This window comes from Wasmannia auropunctata, unplaced genomic scaffold, assembly GCF_000956235.1.
Source record: "Wasmannia auropunctata unplaced genomic scaffold, wasmannia.A_1.0 LD336106.1, whole genome shotgun sequence".
In the NCBI taxonomy this organism is placed as follows: Eukaryota; Metazoa; Arthropoda; class Insecta; order Hymenoptera; family Formicidae; genus Wasmannia; species Wasmannia auropunctata.
Genome location: NW_012026784.1, coordinates 2,211,489 through 2,230,901, shown reverse-complemented (window position 1 = coordinate 2,230,901; position 19,413 = coordinate 2,211,489). Strand labels below are relative to the sequence as shown.

At 47.7% G+C, this 19,413-nt stretch overlaps 2 protein-coding genes across 2 annotated transcripts; one reads left to right on the top strand and one right to left on the bottom strand.

Annotated features, from left to right (window-relative positions):
- The first annotated feature begins 1,248 nt into the window (after positions 1–1,248).
- On the top strand, positions 1,249–4,243 carry LOC105452125 (menin). Its single transcript, XM_011692983.1, has 4 exons — positions 1,249–1,843; positions 2,194–2,504; positions 2,601–2,740; positions 2,913–4,243. Exons 1-4 carry the CDS (start codon positions 1,279–1,281, stop codon positions 3,730–3,732), a joined length of 1,836 nt encoding a protein of 611 aa, XP_011691285.1. The 5' UTR covers positions 1,249–1,278; the 3' UTR covers positions 3,733–4,243.
- Positions 4,244–9,884: 5,641 nt separating this feature from the next.
- LOC105452133 (signal-induced proliferation-associated 1-like protein 1) lies at positions 9,885–19,098 on the bottom strand. Its single transcript, XM_011692995.1, has 14 exons — positions 18,933–19,098; positions 18,100–18,582; positions 17,761–18,009; positions 17,070–17,465; positions 15,545–15,756; positions 14,921–15,162; positions 14,729–14,835; positions 14,365–14,599; positions 13,716–14,090; positions 13,201–13,467; positions 12,310–12,901; positions 11,402–12,240; positions 11,015–11,215; positions 9,885–10,935 (listed from the first exon to the last, which is right to left on the bottom strand). The coding sequence occupies exons 1-14, from the start codon at positions 19,096–19,098 to the stop codon at positions 10,683–10,685; spliced, it is 4,617 nt and encodes a 1,538-aa protein (XP_011691297.1). The 3' UTR covers positions 9,885–10,682.
- Between the last annotated feature and the right edge of the window lie 315 nt (positions 19,099–19,413).

The following is a 19,413-nucleotide window of genomic DNA, read 5'->3' as shown; positions in this document are numbered from 1 at the left end:
GAGAAATAAAGATATAAGATTTTGGACGTCTGATTTTCTTAAAATTTATATACTTTCCTGTCTCTATATTTAATAAGTAAAATATATATAAAATTATTTCAAAAATTATTTGTCTTTATTCGTAGCAACGGAAAGCGTCAACCAGCATATTTTTTTTATATCCGAATTCAGTACTACAGAATCTCCATAGTGTTTCGTTTCCGCTTGGTGTAGAAATGATTTTGGAATTTATTCGCGACAATGGATCAGATACCTCCAATTGACGCATTTCTTTATTTTTTGTTGCCACACGCAGGAATTGGATTCAAAAATTCCGTCGCTTTCAATTCTCGCTTCAGAACGCAAAAACAAATACTTACGATGATTCGCCGTCGTTCGTTACGACAGAAATAATTGGCGTGACGGCATCGGCGTCACGCAAAACACGCTAATCAATCTCCCCTCCCGTCGCGTATCTATTATTTCCGAAAAAGCGGGAGGTTGATTGGCCCGCGCGCATAGATGCGCATTTTCCGCGTCTATTGCGCGTCGAAAGTCACACGTCGCACATCGCGCCGATGGCGCCGATATACCGAGAGCGCGCATTATACCGTACCGTCGGTTTTCATCCGTGATCGTGGCGCGGCGCGACGATAGCGATCGAGTGAAAATCGCGGCTCTCGTCCCCGACGGCGGGCTCATCGCGGGCGGAGGGAGCGCGGCGCCGCTGGTCGGCCACGGTACATACGTACGGTGCGCGTCGCAACGCACTCGCAACACGGCCAGAGTAGCAGCGAGAGCGGGCGGCGAGGAGGCGGAGGTGCAAAAGGAGGAGAAAGAGAGTGAGAAGCTGAAAGAGAGAGAGAGAGAGAGAGAGTGAGTGGTCGCTGCCGTCGCTGGCGGCTTTCGTCGTACGGTGATGCGAGAGTGTGCGAGAGGACCCCGCGCAACGCCGGGTAACGTCCACTAGCGGAGCGGAGTGAACGCGCGCCGGACGGAGTCGGCGAGCCCGACGTGGCCGCCCGTTACGAGTCTCTGTGCGTGGTTCTTTCTGTCAGAGAAGTCGTGTGTGCCGAAATGCTCGACGGTATGACGAGCCTGACACGGGAGTCGTAGATCGGTCCTCCTCGTCGTCGTCGTCGTCGCCGCCGCCGCCGCCGCCACCGCTGCCGTCGTCGTCGCCACCGCTGCCGCTACCGCCGCCGCCGCCGCTAACAGTCGTTGCGTGCGTGCGTGCGTGCGTGCGTACGTGCGTGTGGTGCACCAACCTCCCAAGTTCGGCGGGGGCCTTCGCACGACATGGCGGGCTTTCATGACAGGGACAGGGCCCTGTTCCCGATCCGGAGCATCTCCGCGATCGTTCAGATCTTCAAGAATCAGCTGGAGAACAGCGCCGAGCCGGACCTCGCGCTCCTCTCGATCCTCATCGGCGCCGTCGAGAACTCCCTGACGTGCAATCGCGTCTTCACGCCCCAGGAGAACGCCGTCTACGACGAGCCGAAGCTGCCGCCCGTCGAGTACCACATCGCCGAGGCGCTGTACACCAAGTTCCACGCGGTGATCAAGGGCGCCGTCGATCTCACCGTGTACGACACCAAGTACGCCACCAGGGAGCTCGTGAAAAAGGTGTCGGACGTGATATGGAACTCCCTCACCAGGAGCTACTACAAGGACCGCGCGCATCTGCAGAGCCTCTACAGTTACCTAACGGCGAACAAGCTCGACTGTTACGGAGTCGCCTTCGCCGTCGTGGCCGGCTGCCAGGTTCTCGGTTTCAAGGACGTGCATCTCGCCATGTCAGAGGATCACGCGTGGGTCGTGTACGGAGAGGATGGCACGCAGACCGCGGAGGTCACATGGCATGGTACGTCGTGCAGAGTGTCGAAGCACTCTTTCCTGCCCCTTTCCGACTTGCGGGAAACCATAGTTTAATAAAGCATCTAATAATAAGATAGATTTTTTGAATATTCATATTTTCTCTTTGGAAACTTTTTGTTGCTCGACACAAAGACCACTTTACACCGAGTAATCTTGAATTTATTTGTATTTGAAATTCTTTTCTTTCTATTGTTACAGTATTCTTAAACTTCTTTGATATACACGAAGTGTCTCAAATGTTCTTTTATTAAATTAGTTCTTTTATTTTCCTGCAGAAAACTTCCTACTTCTGACTTAAATAATCAAGGATAGGAGATAATTGTAATTTATTACTAGGTAAGGGAAACGAGGACAAACGTGGGCAATCGGTGGAGCCTGGTGTAGCGTCTCGATCGTGGTTGTATTTAAATGGCCAAGCGATGGTGTGCAGTCGTGCTTTAGAAGTGGCTACCATAGTATCGGCTATAAATCCTAGTCTGAATGCGACTACCGACGCGGTCGAAGTGGCATTGCTTCAGCAGGAGTTGCTGTGGCTGCTGTACGACCTGGGCCATCTAGCAAAGTATCCAATGGCACTCGGTAACCTGGCTGAGTTGGAAGAGGCTGCGCCTACGCCTGGAAGGCCACCGTCTATAGACCTCTTTCAGGTTTGTGATACTATAATATATAAAAATATTAAATAACAATACTGCAGGGGGTTTAGGCATGTACACAATTCTTCTGAACTCACAATGTTTTTGTAGGAAGCCGTTAGGTCAGCAAGGAAATACTATGGAAACGCGCATGTTTATCCTTACACCTATCAAGGTGGATATCTATATCGGCATGGATTACACGTCAACGCGTTTGCGTCGTGGGCCGACGCCGCGGATGTTTTACGGAAGTAAGTATCTGCACGCGTAAGATTTTTTTCTCTTTCCAATCTTTTTTTTTTTATACACAATGAGTTCGCTGAAACTCGCGCGTACCTTTGGACGGTGGCAGTGAATATGTTAAAACGCTTCATTGATATGCGGTTCGTCGGCGGGTGAGTAATAGATTTCTATGCGCGACAGATATGATTATTCGCGGGACGACGGGGAGATATACAAGGAATTGCTGGAGATCGCCAACGAATTGATACCGCACGCGGTGCGGGTCGACGAGCGCTTACTGAGGCAGCCACGTTGCTTCGCGTACCTGCTAAGGTTCTACGACGGTATCTGCCAGTGGGAGGAGGACGCGAACACGCCCGTGCTGCACATAGGCTGGGCCCGGCCGCTGGTGAACACGATCTCGAAGTTCGACGCCAGTATACGCGCCCAGGTCGTCATAGAGTGCTACGAGACGGAGGTCAAGCAGAAGGAGGAGACCGCCCAGAAGAGGGAGACGAGTCCCGAGGAGACTCTGAACAACAACAACAACAATTACTGCAAGACCAAGGAGAGGGGGAACGCGGCGCGGGATCTGATCAAGAGCCTAGAGTCCAAAGTGCCCTCCAATTCGGCGTCGACGCATCCCAGTATTCAAGCTCTAACGGCGGCCTGCAGTGAGAAGATACTTAACAGAGATTACCTGCTACAGGGCGGCGGCGAGCCGTTCGTCGCGCCGCCGGACAACGCCCTACCGCCGCCGGCGGCGCCCTCGACCTCCAAGGAGAAGCCCGTCGTCAAGCCCGAGGTGCAGCAGGCCGACTCCGAGAACGAGAGGCCGAGGATAACGCTGTACAGCCAGAAGATGAAGGGCCTCAAGGACCTGCTGCTCGCGGAGAAGCTCAACACCCACGCGATCTCGTTGCAGCTCACGGCGCAGAGCCAGGTGCAAATCGGTAAGAAGTCGCGCGGCGGCGACGAGGTGGGAGTCAGTCAGCGTCCCAAGAGGACGCGCCGGGAATAGTATAAGATCCTCGACCGACGTTTCGGTATAGTGAAGTATTGAAAAGTGCCACCACACACTTCTCGAAGATCAACCACTCTCCGCTCGGCGCGGGAGAGCGCGCGAGCGGCCGGCTGTCCGGCACGGCCTGCGCAAACCAGTCATTAAGGTATACCGATTTCCTCGCTCTCGGTGTCCCCCGCCGATAAATCCCGCGACGCGGATCCTCCTCGGCTGGAACTCCTCCTCCGGAATCTCGACTCGAGAGCGTCGTGATGAATTTCGTGCCGTTTTGATTTGAATTGAAGCCCTCCACGGTGCTCCTCTCGTTTTGCAACGACGCCGCGGGTCCTTGCGAGACAACGTTTTACGTTACCGTCGGGGATATATTGCCGTTAGTATATATAGAGTATAAAAGTAGATTCGGAGAGAGAGAGAAAGAGAGAGAGAGAGAGAGAAAATTGTAGAAAAGTACAAAAAAGTTTTCCCCACTTTTTAAGTTAAATAGACGGAATCGCGAGAGTCCGCCCCCCCCCCCCGGTTGTCTCGGTGATTGTCAACTCGTGACTCGAGTATTTTCATGTGTAAATATCTCTCTTGATTCTTCCACAGTGCGTATCGAGCTGTGACTTGCGGTAATAAAAGGGGGAGGGGAAAAAAAAAGAGAGTGGAAAGAAAAAGAATCGAATATTGTACCTAATCTATCTCCGCGGGTAGACCGATCCTTTTTTGGAGCACAGTTATTTATTCTACGAATTATACAATTTTGCCGACGACACCGCCGGGCGGACGCGCGCCGGACGGTGTCGTCACTTTGTCATACGTATTATATGTATAATCTCTTGTTGCACTCTTATTTATTGATTCACGTTTTTTCTATTTGAGCTATTGCACTATTGATAATTGCGATTGACAAGTTGCCGTTAATGTTTTTTACACTTGGTAGTTGAACTTTTGTTAGAGTTACGCTTCTACGATCTAGTAAGGGAAACACATTCCACTCCGCATGTGGTGCAAACTAATTAAGTTCTTACCTTAAGGTAATTTTTAAGCATAAAAATTCTCGCTTATTTTTATAACTATTTATTTTCGGAATAACTCTAAGTATCTCTATACATTGTATCTGTAAGACTTCTCTATTTTACTGTTTGTCGATAGGGGCGGAATGAGCGTCCGATGACAGTTCGTCATCCTGATCCTTTGAATCTGAATCATCTGGCGCGCGAGACGACGTTCGCGTTTTACCGCGAAAGAGACGCCCACGCTTTAACGTCGTCGCAAATCGCGCGTGTCAAAATAATCTCTCTTCCGTCTCGATGCAGAAACGCGTTTACTTGTCCGGACTGACGAGACACGCAGAACTGTCCGTGGCGCCTTCATTCGCGCGTTTTAGAGATTCGTATTCGTTTTTGTCTCTCGTTCTTTTTTTTTTTTAATCCGTCGTCGGAAGGAAAAGAAAAAGAAAAAAAAAACAGAATGGCGACCCTCACGGTCGCACTTGCGTTGTGACTATGATCATCGTTTAGTTAATCGTCGACCCACGCGCGCAGAACCGCGGTAGTCCACGCTTCTCCGGCTGTTAATCGCCTTCAATCAGACGCGGCTCTACGATCCACCGTACGATTTTTAATCAATACTCTCTCCCGACTTTCGCCAGGTGATCGATTATCTCCCCCCCCCCCCGTCGCCTGTCCGTAGTACGTAAAAAAAAAAAACTCGCTGCATTCGCATGCCGGACGCATGCCGGGATTCTTTGACGATGTTTAAAGCGGATTGTTGTAGAGTATGTTGTTGACAGGAATGAAAATATAATGTCCGAGCTGATCGACGATAACTTAATAATGAAGGGCGCTATCTTACTGTGATGCTGAATATATATATATAACTATATTATATTATATATATAAAACAAAGTATATATATATATATATAAATATAAATATTATTATACGATTTAATAACCGTAGTTGATAATGAGCGACGCGATCCCGCGAGCGCCGTGTCGCGACTATAAAAAAACTAATTAAACGGATCGTAGTATTAACTTTAATCAAGGAACGTGGAATACCGATATCGCAATGACAGTCCGTCGCCTGTGGCGTGCGCGCGTATCAAAATTCACGCAAGATTCTTCTGCGGAAGGAAACGATGTTGTACATCGACGAACGTTTTCGTTTAATTTCTGTTACCGCCTCTCTTTCTTTTTGTATGAAATTTAATGTTCTGCTGTTAGCGTTGTCTTCTCTCGATCGCGCACCGTCGTGCGTCTCTCTTGGCGCGCTCACCGAGTTTCACCGATAGTAGTCTGCCTAATTCCGAGCAGTGATTTAAAAAAAAAAAAAAAAGATCCGAAATGCAAAAGTTATCGAGTTACCGAGACTCACGTAATCATAATCATTATTAATCACCTTTAAGGATATTTGCGAGCTCTCTTTTTCTCGAGAGAGACTTCTTCAGAGCAACCACCTTTTTGATCACTTACATATATATGTCCCATGTACATAATGTACCTTTTGTAATATATTCTATATTACCCATAGTGTAGTCTGCGTGTGCAATCGCTGCTCCGAATTAACCGCGACCGACGTCGGTGCGACCGGTGCTCTGGGACAGAGGAGAGCAAAAAGATTGCGCGCGATTAATACAACTCTTCGGAAACGAGCGCTTCATCCACAGAGATAAGAAAAGTACGAGCCTCTGAGCTCTCGAAATTCGATACATTCGCGATACCTTTTTCTTTTTTTTTTCTTTCACATACACACATACACACTCATTCACACGTATATTCGTACAACACATACTCCCCCTCCCTCCTCCTTACCCTATTCAGTATTTTTTTCCTCGTCCACTGTAACGGAACGTTTAAAGACTACAGGGATTATAATGTGCATAATGGTAGGGATAGTAGGTGAAGATATGGTGCATCAGAACAGTATTTTTGTATTTTAACGGAGGACGCGCCCTCCGATCGACGTATTATCAGTGATGTTTGCGAGCGTAGGAAAGCAGAAATGTAACGGCGACCACGGTTAATTGGCGGACTTTTGTCGTGGAGCATTGATACTTTTATCCGTAGACTTTTCGCGCCCGGCCGGGATATCCGCGGCCTGCATGCCGGCGAGTGTGCGGCGGCCACGTGTGCGAACCAGGCGAAATCTTGCGTGCGGGTGAGAAACGGCGACTCTGAGAAAAATGACGACGACGACGACGACGACGACGGAAGATGAGATCTCGTCGCGCCGAGATTCATCGCCTCTTTGCCAGTTTCACGTCCTCTCGCCTTCGTTCGCAAACGATTGCTCGGAATTGTGACCACACTTGCGCACGGGGTGTCTCGCCATCGCGGCCCGAGTATCGACGTGCTTCTCGACGAGTTTGAAATTGATATTTATTAGCGAAACGCGAGGAATAATTTCATCTGCAGTTTAATCGGGCGAAATTCAGGTCTCTCGGGAATTTAATCTTTGCTATCTTTTGCTTTCCCGCGCGATGATCGCTGCGAAGAAAATACATTTCAAGTTCGTCGAGGCAACGTCTCGTCGCTAAAGATACGAGTTTTGAGAGTGAAGGGTGAGACACCTTGTAGAATGTGGAAAAACTGTACACGGTAGATGGTAGATTAATCTCCGTCTTTTTTGTCTGTGCCCTTCTTACTTCCAACTCCGTGTTTTACCGTAAGTAGAAAGTAGTACTCGCCATACACTTCTCTTCTTTTTCATTTCTTTCTTTTTTTTTTTTAATATACGACTACTCGAAGTTGCCTCGCTTTTTATCGTGAAGATGGTCGGGATGGAACGATCGACTTGTTTACATACGATCATATTTATATGCCAGAGCATATTTTAACTTATTAATTAGGTTTATTTTAGTCAGTGAGAATTTTTATCGCATATTTTAATTTATTAATTAGGTCTGTATTAGTCAGTGAGAATTTTTATTCGCAAAGAAAAAATCCTATAACCGGTTTTTAATTGTTGCAGATAAATAAGTGTTGTAAATAAGCTGTCGATAAAATGAAACTGCAACTGCGAATATATAAAATTTCGCGTATTTTTAAACAATGTAGATGCTCTGCATTTACTTTTACGATTTTTTTGCAGTACGCATAATTTCTCGGTTTTTCCGAACGATTTTATCTACCACGATCTGAATTGTACCTGGAAATGTATTCTCTCTCTGAAAAGTTTTCCGTCTCCGAATGTGAGAACCGAATTCGCTGTCGATCGAATCCATCCGGTATATTTATTTATCTTCGTGTGCCATAAAGCCTGCTTGCTGAACGTGCATGATTCATGCTGCATACTGCGACGACACCGCGTTAGCCGCGCCGCTAACGTTTTCCTTGTATGAATGCTTCATAGAATCGATCAATCATCTCTTCGCCATACGCAACTCGTTCCGCTTGTTTCTATCGTTTCCTTGACACTGGCGCGTACTCAACACACCGAGCCTCTAATGCGAAGCGAGAATCTTAAAATGCGAGTAGTTTTAACTTTACGCGATTAGTGAGAGTCTCCCCGTTGTTCGTATTGCTTTCCACACATATAGGATATCGGCACTTCGGGCTTACACGACGACATGACGAAGCTTCTGAGCTTGAACAGCAGTACAAACATCCGAGGGACGTTGCAAAGACGCTCCAGATCCTTGTAAACCGTCTCCCTGAACGAATCTCCCTCGGATTTTGCACTTGTTCCTACGTATAACATCGGGTTCAACCGGTGTTAGAGAACACAATTGGAAGTCTCAATGGACTCGCGTTCTTGCCGGAAAAACCGACATCTCGTCTGCCCGACTCGTGCTTTATTAATTTCCATGACAGACGGATGACGATGCGATACTTGGCCGATTAAAGAGCTCTTGCAACGAATGAACGACATTGTACGAATCTAAACTCCCGTGCAGACGGCGGCGTTTAAGATTTCATTAAAATTGTTCTCCGACTACTATTGTGTGCGCGACTCTTCTCCCCCGAGCTGTTATACACGTCGACTACCCCTCGCGCCTGTAAGACGCGCTTTGAGAGATTTGTTCGCGCGAACGAACCGGGTTTCGCCCGGAGCTTCGTGATGGAGATGTACTTTCACGCGAGGGCGTGTTAATTAGAGGATATATAGGAAAAAAAAACGCTACTAGAGTAAAACTAAGTCCGAGTGTTTAAAACATCTCTCTACGAGTAATTACACTTGCTAGGCATAACTACTTCTCATGTACTTAAGCGAACAAAAAAAAACCGACGAGGAGCCTCGGTGACGTAAGCGTTACACGCAGAGCTGCGTGAAATATTACTTCACGGTGTTTCGATTATAGACAGTTCAAATATTCCTCTCGCATAATCACTTTCCTCTCAGAAGGCGCAGTTAATCGGGGGCGTCCCTCGGGGGCGCCAAAAAATATACATAGATCTAGAGATTAGAAACGAGCTAATTATTGATACACACACATTTAACGCATAAATAAATAGACAGTGAGGCATGGAGAATGGGCAGTGACGCTCGCAAGAATGGAGTAATATTTTGCTTGTCTCTGGTTTACACCGATAACGAATATAAATCGCGTCGAGATCGACGGCCGGGATTCAGACGCCCGGGCGTTGTGAACACGAGGAGAGAGAGAGAGAGAGAGAGAACGATGGAAGAAAGAGAATACACTGCGCTATTCTTCCGCAATGCGATTAGGATAGACGTATCGCGACAGCAGCAGCCAGTAGCGAGCCGCCGGGATCGCGATGTCGCGCGGCAGTAAGAAGCCGTAATTTCTTATCTTGTAAGGATACAAAATATGCATAATCCGATCCTTCGTAAGTCTGGATTCTGGCCGAATTCTGGCCTAGGTCCGGCGTATTCCGAGTATTAAAAGGACTGTCGCTGCTGCCGGTATCGCGACACGGCGGCGAGCGAGCGTTTTCGCGCGGTCTCAAAATCGAAAGGGAGTGTAATCGCAGCTAATTGTTAAACTGACAGAAACAGTGAGACAGACAGATCTTAAGGCATCATGGAAATGTCTTGTTTTTTTCTGTGGATTACAATAAACTATTTTATTCTAACCAGTTGTAACAATGATCCCCGTGATATCCAATTCCTCCACGCATTCCTTACGTATCGTGCAGAACGCTTGTGTGTTATAGAACATGGAAATGTATTCTCGGTCCTTTCAGAAATTGAGAGGAAATATCATTAAAGTACACATTTCTCTTTATTGATTGACTTACGATCTTCAAGAAACGTCGCTTTCGTACATTACATCGAAATTATGCTGCGTCACTTATTTCAAAGGCAGAACTGGCCGAGAGCGCGTTCCGCTTTAGCGCGCGCGCGCGCGCGACGTTTCAATTAATACTCTACATAGAAGATTAATATAAAAGGCGTAATAAATTACAGAGTTAAAGCGGTCCTTAGTTCGCTAGTAATATTTGGTCATTTGGTCGCTTATGTAAAATCAAACGTTGATGTTGATTTAACGCGTATTGCTATCGTCCTGCACACAGATGGACAATCAGACGCGTACTCTAATTACTTTCGTCGGATGATCTGGACAGATAGATTTGTTGTCAACGCACGAATCCTCGAGTCAAGGGAAACAGTACGATGGTAACTTATACTTTACAATAGAATACTCTAAACGAATTTATATAATACAAAATATCGAAGATCGCGCCGAAAGAGTTGTGGACGATTGTATTGTTTTCTCGCTCACAGTGTTTACGCACCCCACGCACAGTCGCCTCGCGGTTGCCTCCGATTGATCTATCCTACATCCTATACGTTTAAGCGAAGGTCGCGTTAATACTGTACTTTACAAAAGATCGTGCCCCGATCCGAGCGGTCGAGAGAAGGGAACGCGATCGAAGAGTTAAATGCTACCGATTCGAACGTAAAGATAATTCTCGTTTAGCTTGAAGAACATTGATGACACGGATATGCTTTTTCATCTTTGTAAATAACCGCAAATTCTAAATTATTATACTGTGATTATTGATGATCCATCGTTTGAAAGAACCACTCCGTGAAACGCCGGAGTTGCTGCGCGGCCGCGTGATTCTCATCCTTCAGACGGCGGTTCTCGTCCTCCAAGGAGAACCGCAGGTTCTCGGACTCCTGCAGGCGTCGATTCTCGTCGCGCAATCGGCGCACCTCGTCCTCCAACGACTGTCGCAGACGCGTCTCCCTCACCATTCTCAGCTCGAGAGTGGACAGATGAGACTGCAAGTCCGACACGGGATTCCTGCAGAAAGAATACAATGTTCTCACTAACTGTCCAACATCGCGCGCCAAGACGATCGAACGTGTTGTAAAATGCTTACGCGTTCGCGTTGCATCCGTCGATGAGCCTGTCGTCGGACCACTCCGGAGGATGCTGCTTCGTCGACCTGTTGGAATCCGCATGCTGATTCTTCCAACAGTCCACGTTCGCGTCATTGTGAGTCTTCACGTCTTTGATCGGCGTTAGATTATTGTGCTGTTTCATGATTGGGTGAAGCGGTTTCGTGACGCGCGGCGATAATCTAAAAAAAAAAAAATCATTGCGTTATCATTTATTTAGAGAGATTTCACTTTTATCTCATTATTTATGGTATAATTTTTTAAATGATATTTAGGTATCATAAAAAATTGTACCATAAATAATATAATATTTTAATAAAATTTAGTTTTTCGTATAATTAGATATTGAATTTTATAATTTTTCATACCTTTCCTCTTTCGACAACTTGTTCTCGCTCGGTGCCGGACTCGAGGCAGTGCTGGCGTTCGAGATCACCGTCGCTGGCCTGGCCATCGTCAGAATCACTTCCGACCCGTTGTTTCCGTTTTCCTGTCCATTCGCGGGCAACACGCTCAAGGTGGACGTGCTGTTGCCGCACAGATTCTCCCTGGACCTGCACCTGTTCTGGATCTCCAACATATTGTTGTTCATCTTGTTCGAGTTTTGATTCGGGCTCATCACGCTGTTCACGAGATTGTTGTTGACGATCTGGCTGTCGTCGGCGATGTAGTCGGGATTGATCAATCTCATGAGGTCCTCCTGCAGCGTGCTGGACGTTAGGTTCGCGGAATTACGGTGCGAGTTTCTCATACCCGGCTTGGGTCGGGGACTCTGGTTTCTGGAGCTGCCGCTGGACGGGGTGCGATTGCCGCCGCGATGTTTGTTGGCACGTCGCAGTCTGGGCGACACGCTACCCGAGCCGTTCGACAGCTCGTCCTCGCTGGGCATCGTGGCGACCTCCGGACAATTGACGTCCGATATCCTCATTTCCGGCGGCAGACTCGCCGGGAAGTCCTTCGACTGTCGGTACTCCACGCTCACTTTGTGAGGCACCGGTCGCTCCGACATGCTGGTCTTCAGGCAGGTGACCTTCTCGCCTACTTTGAAGTCGTGCGGCATCTCGTATTTCATAGGGTCGCGATTGTGCTCCCCCCCGTTGCCGTCGTTGTTGTGCTTCCTCTCGCTACCGTGTTGACACTCCATCTCGTACTTGGCCAAATCCATGTCGTACTTGCTGTTCCTCCTCTCGTAAATATCCTCCGGATACTCGTAGCCGATTCTCTTGTCGTGAGCTCGCACGTCGTGCTCGTACTTGGCCGGCGGCCGTCCTTCGACCACCTTCTCCTCCTGCATCTCGTACTTTGAGCTCCTGTCCGCCTTCGTGGGCGTCTCGTAGTCGTGCCTGCCGCCGGACTGCTCGTACTCGTACCTGCCGAGATTGTTGTTGCTGCCCGACTTCGGCAGGCTGTAAACGGCGTTGTGCGCCAACGGCAGGGAATTCGACGCGCCGAGCTTCTGATGGCCGTGATGCTGCACGTCGTTCTTGTGCAGCTCCCTCTGAGACGCGTACAGGTTCTCCTGCTTGATCTCGTATCGCTCCTTCTGCAGCTTCACGTAATTCGTCGCTACGTGATCCTGAGCGCGATGCGCGTTGTCCAACTGCCGCTGATAATTCTCGTGTCGCGCGTTCTCCTGGATCATTTTCGACGACACGTAATTGCTCTCCTTCGTGTAATGCTCGTGACTGTGCTCGCGATGCTTCGAGCTGTCCACAAGTTGTTTGGCGCTGACGTAGTGGGTCTTGTCCTTCTTCTGCGCGGACTTGCTGGGTGTCGCGGCTTGGTAGTTCTGTCGCACCGGTAGCGGAGGCGGCGTGCCGTCCGGGCGATGACCGCCGTCCTGATCCTGCGGTTCCAGAAGCTCGTACCTGAAACAAGAAGTACTTTGTTCCCTCCGACTTGTTTACCAAGCGTAAAATGGTTATGTCTATATTAATTTGATAAAGACGAACGCATTATTATTACATGCAGTTAACTCGATTTAATCGAAATTCAACTCGCTTTATCTTCTTCTAATCTAAGAATTAGAAAGAGATAAACGGTAAGTTGAACCGAGATTAAAGTTAATTTGACATTTGTGGAACCGAGCCTTACACGTTCAACGATCGACAGTTCAAAGAGATAGGTTTTTAACGTTATGATGAGTCGTGTAAGGTTAATCACTCACCAACGATCATCGGCACTACTGTGTCCACTACTGCTGCTAGTCATTGTACCCTCCAACGGAAACCGTGGATCGTTGAACGATCTAGAGCTCGATCCAGTACCATACCCGGAGCTGTTGCTCGATCGCGGCGGGCTGAACGATCGGTCATATCGCCGTTGATGCGACATCGCCGTTTGCTGACTCGGTGCGTTATCCGCGCTCGTTACATTCTCGTAATCCCCCTCGTAATTATTCGACAGGTAATGACAGTTTTGCAGCGTGCAGCCTCTGTCGTGCAAAAAAATTTATTTAATATTTTAATTAATTTAATTAATCTAAAAACTAATTTTTACTTAATTTTATCATTCTAATAATTCAATTTAAAAGTTAAAAATTTAATTTTATAAAAGCGACGTATAAAAAAAAAGCATAGGATTAATTAAATCTAATTTTGTGTTCGATTTTTTAATGAAATATAAAAAAAAAACAAAATAAAACCAAGGAAAACCGGGATAAGATAATTCAAGATTCTGTACCTTCGTGGATTTCCGTCGTTGGTCGGCGGTATTACGGTGACGGTGACCTGGACGCTGGTCTTCAATAGATCGACCATCTGATCGTGACTCAAGGTCGACACGGCCACCTTGCAAATCTCGACCAGCCTGGAGGCCTGCCTCAGGCCCGCCTGCCACGACAGCCCCATACTTTCGACCTGCGTCACAACGCCGTCGGGCTGAACGTGGAAGCCCAACTGTCCGAGGCTGTTCCTCTTCAGCGACAGCTCAGAGGCCGGCGCGCCTTGAGTTACGGCACGCAGCCGAGCCACGATTTCCATTAACTCGTCCCTCTCGCCGTAATCACCGCGTACGTGTATGGTAATGCATTCGCCCTGATGATGATACAATCTCAAACTGAAACCGCAAAGCAAAGCAAAAATGTCAGGCCGCAATTAATCGTTCTGATTTCCGATCGTCCGCGAGCGATTTTTACCGCGATGAACTCATCGTGAATAATGCAGTAAGTGGCGGTTGTATATGACTCCAACGAGTGACTTGAAGAAATTATTACGATTAGAAACTGAAGGTCATCATTTTTTTTTATCAATGTTAAAAAGTTAAATTTCAGATTAATAGATACGCGCGGTAATAAATTAACGTGATATGTTTACGAATCCGAGATATTTACCTGTTTGTTTGAGCGTGCCATCCGAGCACGCTCACGCATGGAGTGACGAATACTATCTGCCTGGAGTGCTCCTCGATCAGCACGATGGTGTCTATGCTTATGCCTAAATAACAATCTGTATTCTGATTGCTGTCCTCGAGTATGACTTGCCAGCAAATCGCGCCGCGTTGAGACGCGTCGCACGAAAGTTTCGGTCGCACCGGCGTCTTCTTCTTGCTGCTGAAGGAGAGCATCGCTGTTTCGCAAAAAGAAAAGGAGATTAGAAATCAATTAAATTTAAATTAATGTAATTAAAAATTGCATAAAAATTATCACTGTATCATTATTAAAAATAAGCAGAAAATTTGCTGAAATCTCAACGTACAGAATTTCTGGCCTGTGTCGACGACTGCGGTGGTAGTGCAGTTCGTGGCGAGATCCTTCAGATATTCCTGTCTCGTCCTCGTAGCCATCGTGGCGAATTTTTCGGATCTAGCGAAAGACGCATGTTCGGCTTAATTAATTTTATCGACATACAAAACTTGAGAAAGGAAACAGAGATCAAACAGAGTCTTACCTGTGAGCCGCATTCTCGGCGTTTAAGACCTTCGCCAGGATAAAGTCAGCGAAAGCCTTTCCCTTTGCGAACGTGGCACCCTGCGGAACCGGCGGCCCGAAGATGGGCACTTCTTTGCTCCTGGACACCGCCACGCTGTACTGCGTGTTGTCGGTGCAAGGATTCACGGCTCGCACGATGATAAACACGTGTTGGAACTGGGAGCGTATTCTTCGCGGACTGAATGGCAACGCACCAGGTTCCTGGAGGGGAAAAAAAAAAGAATATTAATTGTAAATTGCGTTACGCGCTGTGTTTAAAATACACGCGAGCGTGAAACCACCTGTTCGAAATATCTAGCCGAACTCGAAGAACCGGTATCGCGGGTAAGTTGCTTCTCGAATTTCTAATGTAAGTGCACGACAGGTATTGCGATCCCGATTAAATATCCGATAGCATGAATCGTACCGGATTGCGTTGTCTCGTTTACTCTCGCACGGGCGGAGCCCGCATAATAAATCTGGCGAGTCGCGAGAGCGCCGTGTGCGTCATACGCCGCACGGTTACGCCGCGCGTATAGTCATCATTACACAATTGCGTAATCGCGCGCAGCCTTAATTTACCGGCGGCGTAATAAAACCGTACCTGAAAAACTATCGTGACTATGTCATTTCCGATGTGCCTCTTCCTCAGCAGCTGCTGCCGGTTGTTAGGCGTGAAGGGTAGCATGGTGGACACGTGAAAGGTGACTTCCGTCCCGCGATGCGTCGCCGCTACCGCGTGCGTACCCGTCGAGTCGGTTCTGGTGTCCAGTCCGGCCTTGTAACCCTCGAATCCTCGCAGTCTTATTCTTTGGCCTGTCATGAAAACATGCAATTAACTCAATTGCCCACCGGCGCACGGCAAAGAATCGGTTCCCCGGTCGCGTCTCGTTACGCGTATTCCCGCTTCAGGACGCGTTTGCGTTTGCACGTCGAGCGGCGAACGTTGTCGATTCTATTTTCTGCGATTTAGCCGCGCACGGTTGTTGCATTGAAAGAATATATTTGTCGGACGTAATTGTGGCTTTTCGAAGGATGTAAACTATAAAGGTCCATCTACAATGAAGAGTAGTAAATCGTAAGCCGTAAGAAATCGACCAATTATAGTCGAATATAAGAAGAATAATTGACTATGATTAGTCAATTTCTTACGGCTTATGACTTACTATACTCTCATTGTAGATGACGTATAAAGTATAGCGAAGAAGCAAAAAACATATACGTTACAATGTTTATATATTAGATGACCTAAATTTATAAGGAAAGAAAAAGAAATATGTTGCAAATCTCTCTCTCTGAGTTTCCCGCTTTCAGAATTACGCATAGGAACGCTGATAATCGCGTCAACGAATTAACGCGAGATAACGATCGGCCCGCGGAAACGACGCGAAACGCAACGTGCGACGCGCACGAAGGAAAAAAAAACAGGACGCGCGTTTCTCTTTTAGAAAGCGACAGTAATCGTTAATGGGAATAACTAAGGCGATCGTAAACGCAACGAAACTTCCACGCGGAGAAGTTCCGTACGTAACGACCGCGAAATTACGCGCGCGTTCGCGGATGATTAGCGTTACAGTGGTACAGTAAGTGAAATCATTCCGGGACATTGAATCGACTAACCGTCGATAAAGAGCGAGTCAAACTACCCGCGAAGCAACCGGTGGATCGCGGTGTAAGATCCACGTGTAAATCGGCCGCTTTATTTTACGGCGTTTACGAGAGAATAATTTTATCGACTTCCGACGCGGGTTCTTCGACTCGCTGCACTGTGTGTTAACTCGTTTGTTAATGCGCACGCGAAAACTTTCTAGCTATGAAAAACCGTGTACCTCCTAACAGATAACAATAAAGTGAAAACTATAAAAAAACAACTTTTTAATATAAATAAAAGCAACAAATGTTCTTATATAATAGGAGGTAGACGCCTAGTATTTGCACTAAAGCATGATACAAATGCAAACCCTACGTTTCGTAAATAAGTTTTATCTTCATTTTTATGTGGCAAAACATTTAATTAATATTATATTTTTCTCTTTTTTTTATTTTATAGAAACATACGCTTTGATCTTTACCTTCAATACTCCTATAATTCAATGTGTAAGTAAAAATTGCAAAAGAACACTACGTACCAATGGTATCCAAGAACTCCAGGAAGGCCGGACCGGCGTGCTGATTGTTGTACATCTCCTCTTCGGTCCTCTGGCCGGTTCGGCAATACAGCACGCCGACTTTGTACTTATTGGACAATCCTTGCTCGTCCAACCTGGCCAGCGCTTCCTCGGCGGCGGGTGTGCCGAGCCTGAGACAGCCCAATTGTACCTCCGGCGCGACCAGCTCCAGGAGTTCCCTGGTGGGCGGCCGGCCTTGCGGCCTGATGCCGAGGGCCTCCTCCGGCACGGTGCCGCGTAGCGTTAGTAGCTCCGACGTGCGCACGATCACGCGGTACTGACTGACGTCCTTGCGGATACTGATGGCCACCGGTCCCAGCTGTTCGTCCATGCCGAACCAGTTCTGATGTTCTCGTCCTGTCGACAGAAATATTCCGTTCTCTTTATATTCCGTGTATGAGACATTTTGCGCGAATAATCGACCGGGTGGAATTTTCTATATTTATGAAAGTTTAATTATTCAGATAAATCAATTTCATATTTTTTACTTTCTTTAAATTAAAATTTGATTTTTAAAAAAAGTTAAATTTCCGTTTATAATGTACGCAGCAGGCAATCACGCAGGAACGAGATGTCTCTTTTGTGTAACGAGGCGAGAATTTTTTATGTAACGCGACAAAAGATTTGCACAACCAGAGGCGCGTTCACTTACCGAGGAAGTATCGCCGATAATAATGGGCCCCCTCGTCGACGCTCTCGATGGGCAGGGGCCGTTTCTGCAGCGGGCAAGTGTTCTTCCACAAAGTCTCGCCGGGCGGCGGCTCCAGGACGGAGACACCGTAAGACAACGACGGTCTGTGAATTCCGTTGCCCTGAGCGCAGCGAGTAAGGCCGACCTCGCGTTCCCCCTCGCCGCCGATCTCGTTGCGGAAGAAGGGACACGGCTCCAGCAAGTCGTTACCTGAAACCCCGTCAGGTGTGAGAACGTCAGCAAGATGCTCTCTTTTTCATTTCTATAACAGCTACCTTTTGTTTCTCCTTAACATCTTACCTTTCCCATCGCCGGCATCCTCCTCGGGAGTCTCGTCGGGCGTGGACGCTCTGAGCGCGCTGGCGGCGGACGCCCCGGTGGCCGTGTTTCTTCTCCTGGCCAAGAGGATCCCGCGGAGCTTCGCGGCGTAGCCCAGATTCGCCGTCAACGACTGGCAGTCGTAATGGGCGAACGCGCGCCTCCGATGCCGCTCCTCCACGTCGGCCGACATCACCGGGCTGGTGCACGTTTCCTCCATCGCTCGCGGCGGTTTACCGCCCCAGAGTCTGTTCAGCTTCAACCGCAGCTTCGGACTGGTGCCGGCGCCGGTCGGACCGCAGACCTCGTCGACGTCGAGCGGCTGGCCGGAACCGTCCTGCTGATGTACGCGGCGCAGATAGTCAGCGGCGACGCCGCCGCGCTGCTCCGACGGCCGAAAGTCCTGCAGTATGGCGAAGAAATTCTCACCGCCCGTGATGGATTGCGCCACTACGTCGATGCTGCCTGCGATGGGAGCAAAATTGGAATGTCTTTACAACTTCGAAGCAGCGCGGCCGACATTTTTCCAAAATTTAACTTTTAGAGGAAAAATACTAATACATCAAGAAAAATTGCTGTGGTATAATAAAAATATATTATCGTAAACGTAGCAACATATTTTTCGTTCTAATATATAATACAGTTAAATAATACAAGAGAAAGTGGATCGATTGTCTCCCATAGAAAATTACCAATTTAGGGTGATTTTCCAGGATTTCAACCGGTCTTTTTAAAATATCAGCAATATTTGAAATATCTGGATTCGCCGTTTTTTTCGCGGGAAAAAAAATATCAGGAAAAAATTCGACTCATACCATGGGAACCATACTCCCTCCTGAGAGGCGTCTCTGGCACCCGGGAGGCAGGATCCGGACTGTGCGGAAGCTCCAGACTGGAATTGGACCTGTGAAGGGCCAATCCACGACCCACGCGGCTCCCCGGCCCTCCGCTGCCGCCGTTCATTGACAGACTCGCGATCATCTCTTCATTCTGTTGACATGGAAGAAGAACGAGAAACGTAAGAAACGAGTAAAGTACGATTAACACGCAGAATATACGCAGCGTTCGCTATTAAATTGTTAAATACGTTCCCTCGCGTTCCAAAGGCAAGAGAGTGGAGTAGTCGCCACGCGGCTCAAGTATAGATAAACTTAAGTGTCTCTAAACAAGCGCAAACTAGGACGACTAATTAGAGTCATCGAGCCTTTCGCGGTTTCGCTTGGCACTTGGCACGTAAACACACGTGCATATACGTGCGTACATAACGCACACGCACATACGCGAGGCAGAGAAGTA